Source organism: Adelges cooleyi, unplaced genomic scaffold, assembly GCF_023614345.1.
Source record: "Adelges cooleyi isolate 19-005CV unplaced genomic scaffold, UGA_ACOO_1.1 ACOO_flye_CR_arks_rails_tigmint_CR_PRNA_21, whole genome shotgun sequence".
NCBI lineage: Eukaryota > Metazoa > Arthropoda > Insecta > Hemiptera > Adelgidae > Adelges > Adelges cooleyi.
Window position 1 is genome coordinate 12,369,967 of NW_026095871.1, and position 24,570 is coordinate 12,394,536.

At 29.9% G+C, this 24,570-nt stretch overlaps 4 protein-coding genes across 4 annotated transcripts; all 4 read right to left on the reverse strand.

The window, feature by feature from the left end:
* Window positions 1–446: 446 nt before the first annotated feature.
* LOC126834683 (uncharacterized) lies at window positions 447–3,256 on the reverse strand. Its single transcript, XM_050566790.1, has 5 exons — window positions 2,956–3,256; window positions 2,060–2,372; window positions 1,386–1,457; window positions 1,215–1,304; window positions 447–734 (listed from the first exon to the last, which is right to left on the reverse strand). The coding sequence occupies exons 1-5, from the start codon at window positions 3,192–3,194 to the stop codon at window positions 573–575; spliced, it is 876 nt and encodes a 291-aa protein (XP_050422747.1). The 5' UTR covers window positions 3,195–3,256; the 3' UTR covers window positions 447–572.
* A 1,044-nt stretch (window positions 3,257–4,300) lies between these two features.
* LOC126834979 (uncharacterized) lies at window positions 4,301–6,665 on the reverse strand. Its single transcript, XM_050567241.1, has 5 exons — window positions 6,604–6,665; window positions 5,938–6,250; window positions 4,761–4,832; window positions 4,512–4,601; window positions 4,301–4,444 (listed from the first exon to the last, which is right to left on the reverse strand). Exons 2-5 carry the CDS (start codon window positions 6,184–6,186, stop codon window positions 4,301–4,303), a joined length of 555 nt encoding a protein of 184 aa, XP_050423198.1. The 5' UTR covers window positions 6,187–6,250; window positions 6,604–6,665.
* A 3,688-nt stretch (window positions 6,666–10,353) lies between these two features.
* On the reverse strand, window positions 10,354–13,789 carry LOC126834980 (uncharacterized). Its single transcript, XM_050567242.1, has 5 exons — window positions 13,353–13,789; window positions 11,762–12,074; window positions 11,319–11,390; window positions 10,557–10,646; window positions 10,354–10,491 (listed from the first exon to the last, which is right to left on the reverse strand). The coding sequence occupies exons 1-5, from the start codon at window positions 13,787–13,789 to the stop codon at window positions 10,354–10,356; spliced, it is 1,050 nt and encodes a 349-aa protein (XP_050423199.1).
* A 2,651-nt stretch (window positions 13,790–16,440) lies between these two features.
* On the reverse strand, window positions 16,441–18,901 carry LOC126834981 (uncharacterized). The gene is made up of 6 exons (XM_050567243.1): window positions 18,736–18,901; window positions 18,479–18,629; window positions 17,848–18,151; window positions 17,525–17,596; window positions 17,356–17,436; window positions 16,441–16,637 (listed from the first exon to the last, which is right to left on the reverse strand). The coding sequence occupies exons 1-6, from the start codon at window positions 18,899–18,901 to the stop codon at window positions 16,500–16,502; spliced, it is 912 nt and encodes a 303-aa protein (XP_050423200.1). The 3' UTR covers window positions 16,441–16,499.
* Between the last annotated feature and the right edge of the window lie 5,669 nt (window positions 18,902–24,570).

The window sequence follows — 24,570 nt, forward strand, 5'->3', positions numbered from 1 at the left end:
TTTCTAGGTTTAAAGAATGTACGTTGGTGTTCAGTAAGAGGTATGCTAACATTGCGAATTATATTTATAGTCCAGCTTCAGAGACTACACTGTTTAGTTACAGAAGACAAAAAGTTTAAAGGAAGACTTTGCTATTAATCTAAAAATGTATTGCAAAATAAACACCTGCATACTTCTGTAAATATTATATACATCTATATTATGTACAAATACCTACGAGAATGTATACATAAAATATGTGTAAATAAAATTTCATAACATTTGCAAATATGTATTTAAACAGTTGTCATTGTAATTTCTAGAATATTTTGTTCAACGCGTTAACTTTTTAGTTTAAGCGAATAGTAAATTACATAAGCCTTACTACTATTTTGTAAACATTATGTATGACAATTGATAAAGTTGTTTATTAAAACTACAAAAATAAAATTCGATTATCATGTAAGTGAATGTTAAATTGGGGATTAACTGAATTTTTAATACGGCCAATCATTTAGCTATTTATCATAACATGTCACCATATAAAAAATTCATAAATCTTAAAATGAAACTATTATAATAATATATTTTGCTCAATTTTTTATTTGCCCAAGACAAGGCCATGATTCGCACGTGGTCGGTAACCAAGACGCAGGAACAGCCGATGAGTTAACATTGCTTTTGATCAGAAATTTGTAGTTCTCTGATTGAATTTGTATGAGCACCAAAAAGTACGTCAGCACAACTCCTGCTGTCTGTAAACATTTTACAAATTTAGGTAGGCTGTACCAGAACACATGTGGTGCGGAGAAATATACATAAAATAACGGTTATCAATTGAAATGTTGGAGCACCTACTGACATATTTGTAAAACTGTTATGTTATTAAAAGGTATAACATTTAACATTTTTTTTATAAGTATTGTGCCATATTTAACACCGATCCAAATAAAATTTACCATGAGAACAAAATATGTTTTATACCCCAATTTAAAAAAATATATATGTATATTTCTTTAAACTTAATAACGGTTTTAACGATAAAAGCAAATATAAATATAAATTCTTTGAAACTTTAAAAATCTTGTGATACAATTTAATTTAAAACTGTATACTAAGTGAAATACAGTTATACTAAAACATTATCACCATTGTTATAGTAAAGACATTTGTGCAATATTCATTACGCTAACATGGTTTATTGATTAATTTTAAAACTTTTATTTTTTACTTACTTTACAAACAAGAGACATATTTATGTCGATAAAACCTGAAGCAGTCACTTTCTCCTCGCGGCTGTTAACGCGAAGTGTAAACATCTTGAGCTGTAAGTGTTGTATTTATAAATTGTTTTTTTATTTTGTAAATAAACCTAATTTCTTGTTTGTATTAGTCGTTATACTTACAATCGCTTGACTAGCAGGCTCGTTATGCAGTGCAAAACTCAGGTGTTGCAAATGAAAAATGGTTCGTTTGCTCTAAAAACAAAATTACTGTTAAAACTATTACTGGTTATAGTATTTATAAACAATATCAATATAATCTGCAATGAATCAGATACCGAGATTGTACAAATTAGAAAAGACTAAAAACTCAAAAAAAAGTCTAAAGTACCAAAAAAAAAAAACCTAGTTATTTTCTCCGCACCACGGAAAAACATTGAATCATGGAAAAGTTTTAGTATCACGGGTCCGAATAACCATAACGATTTCTATTATTTTCCCCATTCCCATTCCCAGTTCCAAATTTATTTTAACATAATTCTATTCTCTTATCTCTTATCTCTCTTATCTTATCAGATAAATTAGCTGATTTTTTCGCTTTTGTAAATAACGGTCTTTATATCGATTTCATCTGTATGTCCTATACACAAATCGTAACATACGTATTTCAGAATGACCCCCAGTCCAAAAACATATCCACGTTAAATGATAAATTTAATTTGTAATCGTCTTAATAGTAAAAACAATATTCTAATCAAATGAAAATATTTGCAACTCAATATTGTATTCATTTTTTTATTGGGCAACATGTATTTTTTTTTATGCATAAATAATGTACAAAGATAGTTGTTATCTACCGCTTTCATCGGTGAATCACATCTGTAGCACAAGTACAAAAATTTGGCTATGTTAAATAACAGCTGTCCGGCAGTGGAAGCAAACGTGACGGTTATTGTGTGCACTCCACGAATTACCGTCTCCCAAATCAATATATATAGAAACAGCAACATTTGTAAGTAAGTATCCATCATGACAAGCATCAAATCCGGTCCAAACGTATTAGACAAATTTTCTACATAATCTTCTAAAAACCAATGATCGTCCATTAACGCTGATAGCCGCAATACTCGTTCGGATTTCGATTGAACGTAGCACAGTTCCTCCAATTCCCTGAAATAATCAAAGTATGTTGTTATATTTATAAATGTATGACTAGTGATCCATTATCAAATCAATCCATTCGATTGAATAAAACAAATTTAAGCCTACTTTAAATTCCTTAATCCAATACTAACCATATGATGTAATGAACAAATGCTTTAAATACCCATAAATTTTTTTCTATTTTAAATGAAATTGTCGGTGACTTAGCATGTAAGTACATAGACATCTATGTACTTACTATAAATGATTAGTTTTTTAATTATGATGTTTATTAACAAAAAAAGACTCCTGAAAATTCAATATCTTTGGTCTCTGGTAGAAAGGGCTTAAGTCAATTTAATCAACTTTTCAAGACAGCCGTTTGAAAGTTTAAAAATTCCTACACATTATAGTATTACACCACGAATATTCTTCAATAATATGAGTGATATTCGTCACTGACTTATGCCAATTGAACCAAAAAAATCAGCAAAAATCAAGCTTTAAATCTACGGGAAAAAATTGTTTGTGAAAAATTGACTTAGCCCTTTCTACCCGGGACCAGATATATATATATATATATATACAGATATTTTCGAGCCACATTTACCTGTTTATATCCTCGTACGCGTGTTGAGTAACCAAACACAGTACGCTGATGAGATTGACCAGAATTAACGGTAACAATTGACCTATGGTGTATGGGAAGAGATCTATGTTGACCTTGGAAAAACTCAGTAGGACTAGAAAGAACCTGACGAAAAATGTTGCCAAGAAAGCGAATACCACAAAAGCATTAAAGGACAGGCTGCGTGGATAACGGCGCCGTAGTAAAATCACGGAGGTCATATTAAAACAGTTGACGGTCTTCCGCAGTCGAAACAACGTCACGAAGACTATTAGCGGGCTTATCAACGTATGTGACAATAGCAACGCGAATACACTGCAAAAGTTGTCCATCGAACAATCGAGTTGCTCTCTCTGCATCAAGGCTTCCGTCAGGTAGAACGCCATTCGAAAAAATGACCATATCTGGAGACAAAACAGCGCGACCCATATAAGAACACCACTTGTGCTTATGTTGAAAATTATGCCATGGGCTGAAAACGAATTAAACACTGTTGTAAAAGCGCGAGACAGCCAGTATATTAAATACATTCTAAAATCTATACACATGGTTGTTCCAATTGATTTCCAAAAATGTTGTGATGGGCCAATCATGAGTTTGTCGTGTTGTAAAAAACTTACATTTTCCATGTGTCTTTCCGCGAAAATTATCCGATTTTTTGGTAAGCTTATTTTCACAGTCATTTTTATAACCGATTGGCAAGGTACCGACTAATTTGCTTACGTAATATATTGGAGCTATAATAGCTAACGGACCCCACTTCAAACGCATGTCGTCAGCTCACCGATAGTCACTAACAGAATAAGTCATTTAAATAATAATAACTTACTATTCATATTATTCCCCAAAATCATTAAATAATCATGATGTTAGATCAAACATTATTTATACTAGTCGTAGTTTGAACAAAAATGTTTTGTTGTCACATTGTTTTTTATAATGCTATGTCAATCACTTTCTAAAGACCCATCCATACTGATATCTTGTACCTACACAGTCACCTGACAGTGAACCAATGTTTTCATTTTAACTTATTATTATAATTAATGAATATATTTTACACTTTTTTAAACAATATCATTTTTAGTTAACAGATTTTAACTAAAAATGTATTTTTAGCATGACTAAAAAAAAAACAATATATTTTTTAAGGAAAATATATATTACTATGTATATAAGAAGTTTTATAACTATACATATTTTTAATAATTAAACACATTTTTTCTTTATTGACAAATAACATATACATATACATAACATATATAACAATATAGACATTACGTATTTCAATAAAGATATGGAATTAAAAGTTTTCTTAATTTTACAACTAATCATCATCGGTAATACATGGCCATACTTTACAATTTTTTAGAATGATAGCACTAATATTCATTTCTCTGAGTGTACGTTTATAACCTTCCATTTGAAATTGAATAAGCACCAAAAAGTATGTTAGCACGTAGCCTGCTGACTGGGGAAAATAAGTAATTAAAAATATTATACACATGTATTAATTAAAAAATAAATTCAATACCTACAACAATACATAATGAAAGGTTTATATTAAATAGCTTCAAAACAGCAAAATTAACTTGCCGGCAATTGACTCGCAGTGTGAATATTTTCAGCTTTTAACACATTAAAAACAACAAGTTATGACCCCACTAAGCGGGTTTTTAATTTATTGATAGATAACATCAAAACAATATTAGGTTAAGAAAATAAATGTTATATATTTTATTTATTGGCACGCAAAATTAAAAATTCTACATAACAGATATACTTACAATAGCTTGACACTTGGGATCATCGTATAATTTATCTCTCAAATACTGTAGTTGAGAAATTACGCGTCCGCTCTAGATTAATAAATACATTTTTCTATTAATTTCATAAACTTCAGAAACATATTAATAATTATATCGATTTGAACCCACACTAAATATATGATTAATCTCATAAGTGCTTTTTATCTTATATAAACTACTATAATACGATGATCTGAACGCACGTAAGTAAGCCAGGCCAAGTTCTATCAATGTCATTGTACCTTTATATGGACCAATTCACCCGGTTTTTCTCACCCTCATATCTCTGCTTCCTCTTAGATCAGCATTTAAAATTTTAAACATAGATTAAGCTTAAGTAGCTTATGACACTGCAAAATATGCGCCCTTATCATCAAGCCTTTTTAAAAATGGGAGAACTTCAATGATAACATTTTTTTTACTTATTGACTGACACACTCATTATCAAACTTTTAAAGCTTTTCCAGTATAGGTATAAACGTAAAATTTAGTACAAAAGTAAATCTTATTGCAAAAGTAAAGAAAACATATCTGAAAATTACAATTTTCTCAAAATTAGTTCCGCTTTAGGGAGGGTAGTTCTAAATTCGTGAAGTGGCGCGCATGAACATTCATCCGAACTACATACATAATCCCTCCAGTGCCTCGCAAAAAACCAAAAAGACGCCCACCATGCTGATAACCAGCAAAAAGGAATTAAATCCTCAACAAAAACCTGGCCAGAGTTCAGGCCACCTCCCAAAAAAGTCAGCTTATCAATGTAGTGATATCTATACATTGTGACCAAGTTTGTTTTATGCCTCATTCAGAATATAACCAAGTGTTAAGCAAAAAAAATAAAAGAGCAGTGTTGCTCATAAAAGTAGGAGTGAAGTGAGGTTATGGACTTAACTCTAAAGAAAGAGCAGACTTTGACACAATGTAGGTATCACTTCTTTGATAAACTCATGCATTTTGTGAGGGGGTCTAGAACTTGGCCTTTTTTTATGGTTAGGTATTTGTTAAGGTAAAACCTCTCTTAAAATTAAGAGGGTTTGATGGAGGACTGTCACTCTAACTTTAAAAAATGGACAAAAGCCTATATATTTACCTAAAGTAACTACTAAAATGTAGGTATATAGTTTTAATTTAAGTAAATAAATTGAACGATAATTACCTCTTTCATAGTAGAACTGCTTCGATAACATAAGTAAATCAAATTTCCCACTATTATTCCTATCTGCAAGGTTGCGTAAAAGTATGTGTAGAAAGTCGCATGCTGATTGTGAACAATATTGGTCCATATAAATACATACATGGCCAACACTAATTGAATGTATATGTCCAATATTATAAATAGTAACTCGGGGCCAAAGGTATTGGACATGTGCTCCATATAATTTTCAAGATACCAATGGTCGTCCATCAATGATGTCAATCGTAACGCTCGTTCAGACTTCAGTGGCACACTGCACAATTCTCCCAGTTCTCTTTAGATAATCATATAATACTTAAGCGTTAATAATACTTATAAGCATATAAAATCGATTAAATAGTAGTATTAAACTACTATTAACTAATATAAACTAGCCTAACAGTGGGAGCTGATATCATTTACTTTTTTAGCTTCGATGCATAGCAGAGAAGGTATTGGTTTTATTATGATGTTTTTTTTATATATATAATTTTTACTAGTTAACTTTTGTTTTAGTAACTATTATAACCAATGTATATTACCCGCGATACATTACTTAAGCGATTTAATAACACACAATCAAAATAATGAATAATAAATAAACAATTCTAATGGTAAATTTGTTACAAAATAGAGCTAAATTATTACCTGTTGATGTCTTCGTAACTGTTCTTTAATACTAAACACAAGACGCATATTTGGTGAATGAGTAACATCGGGCATATGTAAACAAATACAAATGGAATATAAACTAATGGAAAATTTAAATTATCAATAACTACTGATGTTGCTATTTTGTATAAATGAGAGATCATGTATAGCAGTACGGCAAACGTGGCGATGGGCAATCTGCGAGGATGGCGTTGTCGAAGTAGTAGAGTTGCTGTCATGTTCAAGCAACAAACAGTTTTTTTCAGACGAAACAGAACCAAAATTGCGATAATCGGACTTTTAAGCATATGCGAGATCATTAAGCCTAACATACTGCAGGTGTTTCCTATCGAACAATTCAACATTTTTCTGCTGGATATTGAATTAATGATCAATTTTGAAAACCCAAAGAACGTCCAAATTTGAAAGGCGAATTGCACACTCCAGAACATAATTCCACTTTTGCTCACGTGAAACCGTACGTCTTGATCTGGAAAATCAGACGAATTTTCCGTTATAAATAGCAGTCGAACAATTTGAGAAAACCAATATTTGGGTTGTGGAGAAGGGGCATAAGTATAGTCAGTGTAGAAAAAAAAGCCATGATTCAAATTCCTTACCATTATACTGATTAATTAGTTTCGATTGAAGCTATTATAATATGTAATGATTCTATAAATTAAATGTGAGAAAATAAAAACAACATTTTAATTTTTATTTCTTGCATGATAAAATTTAGTGACACTACAGTAAATAGTACTTTTAAAAGCTAATTATGAATCGCATTAAACATTCAAATAACATATCGTTAATCCACGGGTTATCGAATTTATCAAGTATACTTGTATCAAATTTTATCAATTTTAGATTATAGTTAGTCTGCCTATAAAAATGAGTTCTTAATATTTCCTGACCCACACAGATTTTCTTTCTCTAGGTTATGGTAACAAACACATTTCATCTTACAGTTATTATGAAATCTCCCACGAAAATCTTTCGGTCTTCTGTTGTTCTCGATTTTACAGTATGAGTAACGGAGTGGTAAAACACCAAATATTTTACATAGGTAATAAACTGGAGCAATAACAGCCAAACGACTAATTTTCCACCGCCTATTCATGGTTTGGTCAATGACTGTATTCTACGAACAACTTGTTAACGTTAACTCCGTTCTAATACTTAAAACTTAAAAGTATAAAACAAAATAAAATAATAAATCTTCATTGTAATACATGGTTTTATTGTTATCCCATCAATCATCCATTTTTATTTTGTTTCTCAGTCAGAGGTCAAGACGTGTCAATGAATAATCAGAAATTACACTTTGACCAGACAAAAATAATATTTTTCTTTATTGATACTCATATAAACACGACCTGTTGACAAACCCTTCGAAAATATAAACAAATTAATAAAACATTTATTAAACCCACAATAATATTTACTGTTAAACAAATTTTCTATAGAATATTTCCAATAAGGTGCTGACTGCAAGCATATTGCACATATGTTGCGAAAATGACACAAGTCAAAAATCGTAATTTCTTAAATTTCTTGGTGAAGTATAATTATTGATTTATTATAACACAATTAAGCTTTGAGCGGGGTTAATTAAAATATGTATAACCATATCAAGTACCTTGTCACAAGACTTATTAGACAGTTTTAATAATTATGAGTATTGAGAGATGGTTAAACGTTTGTAGATTTAGATGAAATAATTAATATCGTGACTTATAATACTGTTATTGTTTTAAAATAAAAAAAAAATGTTGAACAAGATGATTTTGTATTTTTGATATTATTAAAGTTTCCTATAAAAATCGTCTATTATTAAGTTAAATCGCTGTATTAATAGTGTACAGTAGTAAGGCAAAAAGTATGCGACGAAGCAAGCAAATTTGTTTTTCATTCTTTTGTTTTTTTTTTAATATTTCTCTATAGCAAAAAAAACATCTATTCGCCCCTCAATAATTACATTAAATTTTTTTTTCTATTATAATACAGTTTATAAAAACATCTGTAAATTACAGATAAAATCGCTCACTTTCAATAATAGCTGCTCGCACGCCACGAGCTCAGCAAATGTCGTCTCAGTTTTAGTCACAATAAATACATATTTTTAAAAAATAAAATTATTTTATTTAAAAGAAGGAAACCGTAAACAGCGGAATTAAGAGCAGCAATGTAGTGGAGATCATATTATAGAGGAAAACCGAGCGGGCCAATGAAGCGATGGATGGATTGAAACAAGGCCGTAAGAAGTCAGGTGGTGGTGGATTGGCAAGATGCACGAGGACAAGGAGAACGATTGTAGACTGTAGTGACATTTTTCCAGCCCAAGAAAAATAGATATTCGGTGTCATACAATGTATGATGATTTAAAAAGTAGATAGTCCCGTGTAAAAGAAACTTAGAGTGCAACTCACTAAATGCTCACTTATTCTAAAAAATCTTGGCTCATAACATCAAAGCGATATTGTAAACTTTCTTCTGAAAAAAATTCTGAAATACGCAATAAATCTGTATAAATGAAATGGTGATATTTTATATTAACGCATCTTCATTAAAATTTAAACATTTTTTTAATTTTTTTTTGTGTTTTATACGCCCATAAGGGCAGAGAGTGTACATTATAAAAATTTGAACAAAACAAACAAAAACAGATGACATTATTGAAACATAATATGTTTTGGCTTAACATCATTATCGTTAAAAAAATCGTCTGCCTAGTTCTAACCTGGGAGGCCCATAAACCAATATTAGACAGCAACTCCGGGCATTCCACCATACAATTTACCATTTTAAAGAGGAACAGAACATCAAAATATGCCCGCCTGGACTTTAAAGAAGTCCACTGTTCGGTTAAGAGAAACCGGCAAATGTGAAGTATTCGAACAGCACATCTGCTGGACACGTTCGAGCACCAACATAAACAATACCGTTGTTATATCATTATGAAATTTCGTGTGCGGTAAATTATAGTCACCTGCAATGATAAAACGTGCAGAAGTACCATCACACGAATGAACCCAATCTATAGTTTCAACATGGTTTAAGTACATTTCAGTTGGACTCGACGTAGATATGTAACACGCGCCTAGTATCAAAACGGTAGAGGTATCAAATGGTATACAAACAAACCGCTGTTCAACGCTAGTGGACGGTAAGAGAATACGAGCCGAGCAAAAGTTATTTTTAATGCAAATAGCAACACCACCACCTCTAGAGCGAGAACTTGTTAGACCATTGTAGACATTGTAGTTATCAAAATTGAGTTCACTATCAGATATATCACTGTTTAACCACGTTTCGCTTAAAATAAAATAATCGTAATTCATTGTCATTACATTGCAACGTACTAAGCGCAAATTTGTTTGTTATTTTCTATTTTATTGTTTTTTGTATTCTTGTTCAATTGCGAAAGAATCAAATATGTGAATTATGATACACTTCGTTACAATTTAAAAACGAATCATTATATAAATTCAAAAAATAATTTTACGAAAGTAAATACTTCTTATTAAAAAAAAAAAAAGTAATTTATGTATAACAATAAAATACAAGAACGTAGTATAAGGTTTTCAACATTTACAAGAAATAAGTAATCAATATTTGATAAATTAATTTTATTATTTATAAAATAATATAATCGATTAAATACATTTAAAGATAATAGTCCTAAGCTAACAGTATATATTTATTAAATTGATAAATCTCAATAAAGCAATCTTCAAAAATAATAAATTATTGACCTTTGCTAATACATGGCCATTTTTCACATTTATCCATTTTAGTTATATTCAGTTCTCTTGATGAGTGTTTGTAACCATCTATTTGAAATTGAACAAGCACTAAAAAATACGTGAACATAAGGCTTGCCGACTGCAAAACATAAAAAATTATATAAACATTACATTGTGTATGGTAGCATTGTTTAAAATACCTACACCACATAGTAGAGGTAGATTTATATTGAATAACTTCAATACTGCAATATGAACTTCCCGGCTATTGACTCGAAGTGTGAACACTTTTAGCTGCAAAAACAAAAAACTTAAATTCAAAAATTCTTAAAATACTTTATATTCAAATGATTTGCTAAAAAATCGGAACTTTGAAATACAATAACGCACCCCCGCTTAAAAAATGTCATTTTCCAATAGAGCCATTTAGCTTTTTTAGCTGTCAAAAAATTTAAAATTCCAGTAAAAAAATAATTAAAACACTATTATTTATGTTTTGATGATTACACAGTATTTAGAAAGCATAAAATATTACAAAACATAAGTTTATATTTATAAATAACTAACTGAATAAACACAAATATGCACCACATTTTTGTGTGAAAAAAGCAAGTAGTTAGTACCCATTAAGAAAACGATTTGATGCGAATCTATGATTAACTTAGTGTGGTAAACGTAACACGAATTCAAATCAAATTTAATTGTATTCAAATTTAAAGACCGATTTTCACAACCTGCTGCTTATCCCTTATAACCTAGCACATTTTTTACTTTGCTAGTTTACACTTTGCTATGTAGTTGAAAACGTGATAACTATTTATAATTATATATGTAATACTTATGAATCTTGAACTTATACTAAAAAATTATTTTCAATCTCCATTATTACATAGGTAGTTGCATATATTATTATTGTTTCATAACATAATTTAATATTTAACAACATTATACAAAATAGTTACGCACAATAGCTTGACCAATTGGATCGTCGTACAATACACATCTTAAGCGGTGCATTTCAAAAATTATCCTTCGACTCTAAATTTAATAAAAACAATTAATAAATTATTTCATTAACTAATTCAAGTATTATACAAAATAAGGTCGATTAAGATCCAAGACGCGTACCGTCTAGCTACATTTATATCTTACCACATTGTTTTATCTTTTAACCTCTTCTTCATAATTATTTTATACTTCAAAAAATTAATCGCTCTATTTACGTGCTATATTACTATAAATGTTTAATTATTACTTTATTGTATTAGTCTTAGTAAAATACTACTTTATCATTATTACTATACCAACAGTGTTAATACTTATTTTATCTACATCCACACAAACCTGAACATTCAACAATTATTTTTATAGCATACATTTTCAAATGTTTATTTCGGTTTAATAGTTACCTCTTTGACAGTAGCATTGCATCTATGACACAAGTAAATCAAATTCCCCGCCATAATGCATATGTGTATGCCTACATTAGCATACATGAAACTGTCCACATTTACTTTATGAACAATATTTTCCCATATAAGTATAAAGAAACACAACAATAACTGAATATAAATGTCCATCATGATAAATAATAACTCAGCTCCGAATGTGTTGGATATATGTTCAATAAAGTCTTCAAGAAACCAATGATCGTTCATCAACGATGTCAAACGCAACGCCCGTTCAGATTTTAATATCAAACTGCATAGTATTCCCATTTCTCTGTAGAATAATATATATATGTTTGTATGTTATGTATATATGTTGTTAATATATATATATATGTTTGCTACAGGATATTATATAATTTAAATTAAGGTTAGGTTATCGCCAACAATTACTTTTTGTTTACTTGAATATTGTATGAAAAAATGTAAAAAAAGCTAGAATAGTGGGGTCGGAGGATAGTGGGGACGGAAAGGTCAACGGTTTACTGGAATTATTACAACTGTGATAAATTCACTTTGAAATAAACCCTTCCATACGAATCAGTGGTTAGTATGGTCAAACCAGTACAGTCCAAACCAGCACAGTAAGAAAGTGTTAAAGTGAGGTGCAGTATTTACAATTAGCATCAATGTGTTTCATTGAAAGTGATTTTATCACTTTCAAATATAATAATTCTAGTACCCCGTCTCCACTATTCCCCAACCGCACTGTACTGGCTTTTTTATGTTATTTTTTTTATACAGGGTGGGCCAGAGAAATGGGAAAAATTTTAAATAACTCTCACAAACGTTTAAAAAAATTATTCAAAAGTATAATTAATGTACTATGTACTTAATATACATTATAATGTGCAAAATATTCCCAGTGTATATCGCATTATATTATCTCAGGCTGAGTCTACGGAATATTCGGGTATACTGTTTTAGTCATATTCTGTATAATTATTAACAATATGAAAAATATTTCGCTATATGCCATTTATTTTAATATCGGTGAAAAAATAGATTTAACTAATTAGAATTAACAAATCGTCCAATTAACAATTAAAACAATGTAAACTACAGACCAGCAGAAAAATTAAATGTTTTCAGAAAAAATTTTAAAATTTTATAAATATTTTATAGTAACTAAATTTTGTGAGAGTTTGGGGGGCTCTAATAGTTTAAACTTTCCTAGCCCTCTCTATAGGATTACTTGTCAACGGTACACTATACTCCGTATCAAAAGAAAACGAACCTCCGCAGAAACCAAAAACGCTCGGAGTAAAATGATTTTGCGTCACGTTTTAAAAATTTTTTTACAACTGCTTTGTATATAAGTGCATTAGGTTTTGCGTTAGAAAGTGATTAATGAATGGCGTTGAGAACCATTACTAGTAAAAGTGCGACATCCCTGTAACAATTAGATTCTATTTGGATAACGGTGCACAGTCCTGTCTATCTTGGTCCGCGCTGATTACACGATGAAAACATTTTAATTTTCTGCTAAATTGATATTATCTATACATTTTTGCTATATTATACAATGTATAGAAACTATGAACCATATTACCTGTTAATGTCTTCGTAGGAGTTCTGTGATACCAAACACATAATGCTAACCAGGTGCACGATTAATAGGGGGCACGTAAACGATGCGTAAAAAGCATAAAAAACTATTGGGAATATTTGTTTGGAATAGTTTAGGGAAACTCCGATTTTGAGTATCATAGAGATCATTAACACCAGTACGGCAAACGAGGCGACGGGCAACCTGCGCGAGTACCGACACCGAAGCAACAGGACTACGATCATGTTCATGCAACGGGTTGTTTTTTTCAACCGGAACGCGACCAAAACTAATATTACTGGCGATATTGTTACATGCGAGATGAGCACACCTAACGCACTACAGTCCTTGTTCTCCGAACAACCGTTTGTTTTCTTATTGGCCAACGACTTCATAATGATTTTCGACATCCCGATAAACATCCACACTTGTATTGCCATCTGCAATGTCCAAAGTATGATTGCAGTTTTGCTCACGTGAAAACGTACATCGCGAACTGTAAAATTGAAAAAAAAACGTTGTTACGTCTAACACATTCGCAAATGTCAAGCGACCATACTTAACAAGTTGACTACCACGGAGGTACTCGGGTTCTCTCACCTGGTCTATTGTTCTGTACACCAAAAGAGTATTATGAAAAATGGCTTGGTAGCCGACGTGTTAAAGGTAATATTTTTACATGATTTGTGCTTTCTGCACTATTAGGCAACACAATATTATAGTAAAGGAGTTTTTTTATTTTAACAAGGGAGAATCCTTGTCGTATAATAAGAAAACACGTTACATTGTGTTATAGTCTAGATTTAAAACTCGTATACGCTATTTATATACTTTTCTTATAAGCCACATAATTGGATTTACAAATCAAAAATATTGAAAATTACATTTACAATATGAGGGAAATGCTTTTAAATATTTATTATTTTTTTAAATGTATTCTTACTGTTATTATGAAATCTCCCATGAAAATCTTTAGAATTCTTTATGATGTTCTTTGTATGGTAATATGAGTAACCGCATGGTAAGGTTCCAAACATTTTATTAATGTAATATACTGGAGCGATAGAAGCCAAACGGCCAACTTTAAACATCTTCTCCATAGTTCGGATTATGGCTGTATTCTAAATCAAACAAACTATATGTTACTATTATATATTCCTTCAACTATTTAAATATAATAGAGCTGGACAGTGACCTCTTTACACTAACGGCACGTGGGGCACGTGGGAGTTCAGATGGATATTTAAAATTGTATTGCTAAAACGACTCAAGTTTAAACGATATTATATACTTATTTATCTTATCTATTGAATTGAATTGTTGTTAAAGAAAAAGGCACTAATAAATATTTAAATTCGTTGTTAAAACGAACACTGAAGCTTTTCACTTATTATATGACTTTCTTTTGTCTATTTTATTGTTTTGTATTTGGCTTGAATAATGTGTGTCAACACTTACAAAAGTACAATGTATGGTCAAATCAGAAATAGCACAATAGTATGGAAAAAAAACCGTGAAAATGAACTATGTAGATATTCAAATCACAAAAAAGTACATAATACATACAATTTTAATAAATACAAAAATTGTTTCCAATTAAAAGTATAAATTATACTTAGTAATATTGTAGATATTTTCAATTTGTATACGTTTATATAAATTACAGCCTATATTAGAAACCATGAAAACTCTAAACCATTTGGGAATATAGTTTTGAAATAATTAAAAAAGTTGTAATGGTTCAAGTGATATTGAAGTTATAGGAGACTAGCCTCCAAACTAACTATAAATTTCTCAACAATAATTTAAAGTTGATAACATAATAGCGTAATGTTAATTTTGACTACTAATTTTCCTAGTCAAATAATATCAATCGTGTAATTACTTACATTATCACTCTGTTAGAAAATAAAAATATACAATTTATAAGTTAGCTAAAGGTATCAGAAAAAAATTGTATTTTAAATAAGTATTTAAATATTTTATACAAGTACGTACTTTAGAAGAGCATACACATTTTGTGGTTGAAAATTAATTGTTACTATTAGGATGGATTTGATTAGGCTTGATCGTCTGTCTATAAAAACGTATTGTCATAGTTATCAAAATATCGTAATTCGTATTCTTAACGTTATTAGGATGACCGAGATTTGAGTAAATTTCTTTATCGCACCGTATTTGATTACAAGAAATTGTCTTGTGATAGTATACCAATTTTGTGTATAAACAAAACATATTTTTTATTATATACCAAGTCATTTTTAAAAGTTATGGCAAGGTATTAAAATGTTAGGAGTAATATTGCTGTTAATTTTTGTTAATCATTGTTGCTGTTAGCTATGTATCATGGTTATTTACATATTCACAATTCTACACTGAACTATGTTGTTACTACGTGCCATTTGAAGACAGACTTGCTTTTATTCATACAATATCAGTTCTACAACTTGTGACCTATAAAATGCCCAAAACAGTAAAAGCTGAACACCTGCAAACTTTTGTAAATAATATACATTTTTAAAATACATAAATCTACGAAAACGTGTATATAATACATAATATGTAATTGAAATTGTGTAAATGAAATTATATTTTATAACAATTGTCAAGAATATATCTAAACGTTGGAGTGTTATTATAATTTCTATACAATTTTCGTTTAGGGTGTAAGGATTTTAGTTTAAACCGGTAATATATACAATTATTTCAATTCTTGAAATTGCAACCAAACAATTCAAAATAACGAAAGTAGACAAAAATTTACAAAACTGAGTACCCATATACGACTGGTTCTACAACAATTTGTAATAAAAGTACTTTAAGACCTCATAAGTAAGTAAAAAATGGTCATAATTAAGTTTATTTCTGTTGAAGATCTTAAAATAATTTTTAGTTACTTATTATATCAAAAAATAACCTTTTTTATGTGTATTGGCCACAAATAATTATTACATAATATTGTTTCTTTATGTATTATGTTATACATGTGATCAACTCGATTTTATAATTTTTTTGCTTTATTTAAACATACAATAATGTAGTTTTGTTAATATGCACAATGATAAATTTCATCTAAATAAAAATACGCTACAAAGCTAAGTAATGAATGCCATACATCTTAAAAGGAATCTAATAATATATCTATTTTGCTCAAGTCTTTGTTATAAGGCAAGGCCATCTTTCGCACGGTACAGCTGAAGTGTTAACATTACTTTTGATCGAAAATTTGTAGTTCTCCGATTGAATTTGTATAAGTACCAAAAAGTACGTCAGCACAACTCCTGCTGTCTATGAACATACAAATAAAATGTAGGTAGGCTGCACCAAAACACTTGTGGTCCAGTGAAATAAACATAACATAACGGTTATCGGTTATCAGTTATCACTTTATATGTTAGAGCACCTACTGAAGTGTGTGTACAAATGTTTCAATATTAAAAGGTAAGTTGTGCGTCATATTTGACATCAATCCAATTACAATTTACCATGAGAACTAAATATGTTTTATACCCCAGTTCAAATATATACTTATATACATATATATGTGTCTTTTAACTTAATAACGGCTCTAACGATAAAAGCAAATATAAATAAAAATTCTTTGAAACTTTAAAAATCTTATGATACAATTTAATTTAAACTGTACACTAAGTGAAATACAGTCATAATAAAACATTATCATAATTGAAGAGGTCAGTGGATCTAGGTGTATGCATATTATTGCATGCACAAAAATGTTATAGTGTAATAAAAACATTATGTCAGCCGGAAAAGGTTTTGGTTCATGATTACATAGTTATTTCAAATATTGAATATCGAAAAAGTTCCATAGTTTTTTAATATTTTGTTATAAAAGTAGCGTTTCTTAACAATTTCGAAAATGTCAGTTAAAACCTTATCCACTGACCCCTTCAATTACAATAAATTAAAATTTGTGAAATGTGTATTATGTTGACACTGTTTATTTTTTATTTAAAAACGTTCATTTCAAACTTACTTTACTTACAAGTGACATATTTATGTCGAAGAACCCTGAAGCAGTCACCCTCTCCTGGCGTCTGTTCACGCGAATTGTAAAAATCTTGAGCTGTAAGTGTTGTACATTTTTATTTTTTATTTAAATTTTGTACGTCAACCTAATGTCTTGTACGTACTCGTATATCAACTATACTTACGATCGATTGACTAGCAGACTCGCTATGCAATGCGAAACTCAAGTGCTGCAAGTGAAAAATTGTTCGTTCGCTCTAAGAACAAAAATACGATAAAACTATCACTGATTGTAGTATTTAATAATAATGTCAATGAGCCATATTTAAATTAAATAAACATATATTTATCGTATAATGAAGTTTGTAATGGTGTTTAAATAACTGAGTAAATACATTAACGTGGTCAAAATGAAAATATTATTTTTACAACTTGATATTGTATTAAGTTTTATTATAATTTTTTTTTTTTTATTAATAAAGAATGTACATACAAATATGCTATCTACCGTTTTAATTGGCGATCCACATCTGTAGCACAAGTAAAAAAATTTAGCTATACTAAAAAAAAGCTGTCCGGCACTGTATCCTTTTATTATGGACACTTCACGAATCATAGACTCCCAAATCATGACATATAAAGACACTAACATTTGCATATAAGTATCCATCATAACAAACATTAATTCCGGTCCGAACGTATTAGACAAATTTTCCACATAATCTTCTAAAAACCAATGATCATTCATTAACGCCGATAGTCGCAATACTTGTTCAGATTTTGATTGGACGTGGCACAGTTCCTCTAATTCCCTGAAAAAATTCCATATGATATATAAGGCCATTCGTATTTCAATTATGGTGCCCTTCTATTCCATTCCGGTAAATAATTATTTAGCTAAATTTAAACTTCTTATTCAGATTCAAATTATTTACCGGAACGAAGAAAACTGTTTTTAGTTTAAAATACTTATAATTTTCCTGTATTATGTGATTATTTTACTTTAAGGGCTTACTTTCAACAATAAAAAAAATGATATATGAAATGGTCGAGAGTTAAGTTAGCTAATTCTTTAAGTTCTACGATTCTCTTAAAAATAGAAAATAGTCATAAATAGTATTTTGTATTAACTTATTTACCTGTTTATGTCCTCGTACGCGTGTTGAGTGACCAAACACAGTATGCTTATGAGATTGACGAGAATTAACGGTGACAAATGGCCGACGTAGTATGGAAAAAACAGATCTGTGTTTAACTTGGGAAAACTCAGTAGGGCCAAAATAGTCTGGCCTAGAAATATAACCAAAAAGGCTAAAATCACAAACGCATTTATTGACAGGCTGCGTGGATAACGGCATCGGAGTAAGATCATGGAGGTCATATTAAAACAGTTAACGGTCTTCCGCAGTCGAAACAACGTCATAAAAAATATTAGTGGGCTTATTAACGAACGTGAAAATAGCAACACGAAAACACTGCAAAAGTTGTCCACCATACAACCTATTGGCTTTCTCTTCATCAAGGCTTCGGCCAAGTAACACATCATTTGAAAAAATGACCATGTCTGGAAACTGAACATCATGGCCCAAATAATAATTCCAATTGTGCTTATGTTGAAACGTACGTCATGAGCTGAAACAAATTGTAGCCAAATCCAATAATCAGTCATAATCATATAGAATTACACGGTGTCTCACAATTATGAATTTGATTATTAAGTAAAATAACTTTTGTAACAGTGTGAGTTGTAACAACAGAATCATTCTTTAATTTCCTTTTATATTCATGTGATTTTATCTATTCACTAATAATCAGGATTACTAATGTATTAGTTATTCAAATCAATAACATATTTGATCTCATTCTGTGCAATTACGTTTTATTTGTTAAAACGTAATTCAAGGTGAATTTACAATAACCTGCTCGATTTGTCCATTAAATAGTTTGGATCATAAATTTACACCAGACCTATAAGAATCAAGTACAATTCTAAAATCTATACTCAGGTTTGTTGTAAAATAAAATAAAAAATAAATAAAACATTTTTTTTATTTTTTTAGGTTTGTTGTAATTGATTTCTAAGAATGTTGATGCAGACAAATGATACGTTTAACGGTACCATAAAGACATTTAAAAAATTGTCTAGTTTTTTGTTTTATAAATACTTACATTTTCCATGTTTTTTCCCTTGAAATTGATCTGATTTTATGATAAGCCTATTTTCATTTTTATTCTCATATTTAATTGGTAGAGCACCGCTTAATTTACTTACATAATATATTGGAGCTATAATAGCTAACGGACCCCACTTCAAACGCATGTCGTTAGTTAGTGACTGATGGTCACTAATACAGTAAGTCTTTTAAATAATAACTATTTTCTATTCATATTATTCCCCCAAAAAATCATTAAATAATCATGATGTTAGATCAAACATTATTTATACTAGTCGTAGTTTAAACAAAAATGTTTTGTCGTCGTTAGTAGTAATCCAATGGTTAATACATACGGGCTAGTACAATACATTTCTATACTCATTATTTTCTGAAAACAACTAAAATATTTTGTTGCCACGTTGTTTTTTAACGCTATGTCAATCACTTCCTAAAGACCCAAACACAATATCGCTGATATCTTGTATACAGTCACCTGACAGTCAATCTATGTTTGTATTGTAATACTCAATGAATAAACTTTACATATATATGCATTATAAATTTCTAAAAATAAGGGGCGTGGTGTTGCACAGTGGGCATGTCTGTTGTCATGCGGCATCTGAGGTTAAACTGTGTCTAAAGCTGCCTGATCTCGGATGGTTGACCATCCGGGATTTAGCGTCCACCCATGCTGTGTCTCCCAACACACGTGTTCCACTACTACACAAACCCAACCAAAACCAACCCAAAATAGACCAACCAACAAATCAATCAAATACTTATCCACAATTCTATCATCTAATGGTAAAAGTTATCGAAGCTTAGGAAACAAAAACGTCTAAATAAAATCTGTTTAAAGAAAAAAATATATACATTAAGAATATTAATCACAATAATAACATGATGTTTATCATTGTAATATAAATACGTATGTTGGAATGTCAAGGAAAAAGTTGTTAAATAATCTAGTTGTATAATAACTAGATGAGAGGGAGTGACGCGACTCACGCTAATGGACAGTATTCGCATCCACCTATATACTAATTAGTTGACATCTTACCATCTACGCGCTAATATCTTATTTTATAATTACTTAATTATTCGGCACCTTATTTATATTCTTTGTGCGTGTCACTCCACCTGTTCTAACTCCGGATTTCCACGGACCAGGTTACGGGTGTAAACCTTTATATATATATATTTATACATATTGTTTTAGTCATTTTAATATTTTAATCAATAACTAAATTCTTAACCGGCGTTAAGCCTTTTTAATTGTAAAATATTGTACGTTGCTACTTGAGAGTTTTGTTTATTTACTTAAAGGTACGACCGGCCTTTTGCTTTTTTGGGCGATTACATAAATTTACAAAGAGTCTCTAGGGGTATTTTAGGGCAGATACAGGAGGGTAGCTTCTTGTCCCGGCTAGGGTCCCTTAATTTAGCCTTAGAAGGCGGACAGTCGTGGGTGTGATCCACTCACCGCATTGTACCGTAACAACTTGGTGGAGGCGCCAAAGTTCGTAAGTTTTGAACAGGGGTAGGATTTTTATTCCTTTCCCAAGGGTTCTATTTCGGAGACGACCCCATTTTAATTGTACCTTTTATTTAAATTTTTTTAATTTTAAGATACTCTCATATTAGTAACGTATTTATTTTTAGTTAAATTTTTTTTTTGCCGCTTATAAGGTGCAAATTGCAATTATCAGGTTAATTGCATAGAAATCTATATAGAAAGCAATATAGGTATGCTTTTATAGTATAAGTTAATATAAAGAATCATAATTATACGATTTATTAGTTATACCCGTAAAAGTTTAGTTTTACTCTACATAATAGATAAATTCCAATACTTTTTTAGTTAGCCGACTATTATTATAACTAAATAGTATTAAATATTTAGTATTAACTATTATTTATTAAAAATACATTTTTTTTAATTTAAATTTTAATACGATAGAAGCAAAATCTGTTTTTGTAAATGCAACAAAACAGTTCAAAATGGTGAAAGTAGACAAAAATTTACAAAATTTAATTTTCACATGACTGGTCTGCGACTATTTGAAATTAAAATACTAATAGGACCTCTTATGTAAGTCAAAAACAGTTAAAATTAAATTGCTTTAAAACCAATTTAATTACATATTATATCAAAAAATACCCATTTTTTATTTGTATGAATCACAAATAATTATTAAGTAATATTGTTTCATTAGATATTCTTTTATACATGTGATAAACTCATTTTTGTTATTTATTTCCTTTATTTTAACACTACAATAATTTAGTTCTGTTAATATGCACAACGATTAATATCTTCTATATAAAAGTACGCTATAAAAATAATACATTTTTTATAATTTTAGATTGACATAAATCTTAAAACGAATCTGATAAAATAATATATTTATTTTACTCAATTATTTTTTATAAGGCAAGGCCATATTTCGCACGGTGCTGACGAAGTGTTAATGTTACTTATGATCGTATATTTGTAGTTTTCTGATTGAATTTGTATAAGCACCAAAAAGTACGTCAGTAGAACTCCTGCCGTCTATAAACATACAAATAAAATGTAGGTAGGCAGTATCATAACAATTATTACTTAATATGTTGGAGCGTCTACCGATGTATGTCTACAAATGTTTTAATATCAAAAGGTAAGTTGTGTGCCATATTTGACATCAAACCAAAAAAATTACTATGAGAAAAAATATGTTTTATACCTCAATTAAAAAAATAATTATATATATATATAAATATATTTTTTTAAACTTAATAACGGCTCTAAGGATTAAAAATCTACTGATACAATTTAATTTACACTGTATACATAGAAAAATATAAATATATTAAAACATCGATATTGTACTAAATCAATAGGATGAGGAGTGGCCTAGTTCATACATGGTTCATTGTTTATTTTAAAAAAATGTTCGTTTTAAACTTACTTTACATACAAGTGACATATTTATGTCTAAGAACCCTGAAGCAGTCACCCTCTCCAGGCGTCTGTTAACGCGAATTGTAAAAATCTTGAGCTGTGGGTGTTTTAAATTTGTATTTTTTATTTAAATTGTGTACGTCAACCTAATGTCTCGTACGTACTCGTATATCAACTATACTTACGATCGATTGACTAGCAGACTCGCTATGCAATGCGAAACTCAAGTGCTGCAAGTGAAAAATTGTTCGTTCGCTCTAAAAACAAAATTACATTAAAACTATTACTAATTTTGGTATTTAAAAAAATGTCAATAAGATATGTAATCAGACATGATATTAGAATGGTCTAAATACTCAAAAAACATACCAAGTACTAAGCATATAACATGTTTTAAGGTTTGTAAATGCTATCTACTGTTTAAATTGGTGATTTACATAAACTCAAAAAACGTATTAGTATAAATGGTATACTAAGGTTTGTTTATACTAATGGTCTTTAATGAACTGAGTGAATACATTCTTGTCAAAATAAAAATACAACATGATATTGCACTAATTTTATAATTGCGCAAAATATATATTTTTTTATTAATAAATAAATTACTAAAAAATAAATGCTATCTACCGCTTTAATTGGCGAACCACATCTGTAGCACAAGTACAAATATTTTGCTATGCAAAAAGACAGCTGTCCGATACTGTGCCCTTTTACAATGTGTACTTCACGAATTATAGCCTCCCAAATCATGATATATAAAAAAAGCAACATTTGTAAGTAAGTTTCCACCATGACAAACATTAAATCAGGTCCGAACGTATTCGACAAATTTTCTATGTAATCTTCTAAAAACCAATGATCATTCATTAACGCAGATAGTCGCAATACTCGTTCGGGTTTTGATTGAACATGGCACAGTTCCTCTAACTCCCTGAAATAATTTCATATAATATACAGGTCCATTGTCCGGGATTAGTGCTGAACTATAATTCTTAAAATCCTACGATTCTCTTAAAAATGGAATATAGTCACATATTTCGTATTCACATATTTACCTGTTTATGTCCTCGTACGCGTGTTGAGTGACCAAACACAGTATGCTTATGAGATTGATGAGAATTAACGGTGACAAATGGCTGATGAAATATGGGTAAAACAGATCTGTGTTTAATTTGGGAAAACTCAATAGGGCCAAAGTAGTCTGGATTAGAAATGTAACCAAGAAGGCTAAAATCACAAACGCATTCATTGACAGGCTGCGTGGATAACGGCATCGGAGTAAGATCATGGAGGTCATATTAAAACAGTTAACGGTCTTCCGCAGTCGAAACAACGTCATAAAAAATATTAGTGGGCTTATTAACGAACGTGAAAATAGCAACCCGAAAATACTGCAAAAGTTGTCTACCAAACAACCTAGTTGCTTTCTCTTCGTCAACGCTTCGGCCAAGTAACGCATCATTTGAAAAAATGACCACATCTGGAGACTGAACATCGTGGCCCAAATAAAAATACCAATTGTGCTTATGTTGAAACGTACGTCATGGGCTAAAACAAATTATAGACAAATCCAATAATCAGTAATAATTTTTATAATAATTATTTTCATAGGTGTCTCACAATTATGAATTTGATTATTAAGTAAAATAACTTTTGTAACAGTGTGAGTTGTAACAACAGAATTATTCTTTAATTTCATTTTATATTCATGTGATTTTATCTATTCACTAATAATCAGGATTACTAATATATTAGTTATTCAAATTAATAATATCTTTGATATCATTTTGTGTAATTAGAATAAATTTGTTAAAACGTATTTCAAGATGATTTTACAATAACCTGCTCTATTTGTTCATTAAATTGTTTGGATCATAAATTTACACCATGCTTATAAAATTCAAGTATTTACAATTCTAAAATCTATATAGTAATACTCAGGTTAGATAATACTCAGGTTTGTTCTTATTGATTTATACAAATCTTGTTAAAGACAAATGAGATGTATATAGCAGTACCATAAAGATATTAGGAATATTGTCTAGTTATCTATGTATAAGAATTATAATAATAATTAATAGTAAAGCACAAAAAATTAAAGTTATTCATGAGTCTAAATTTTAAACATTTG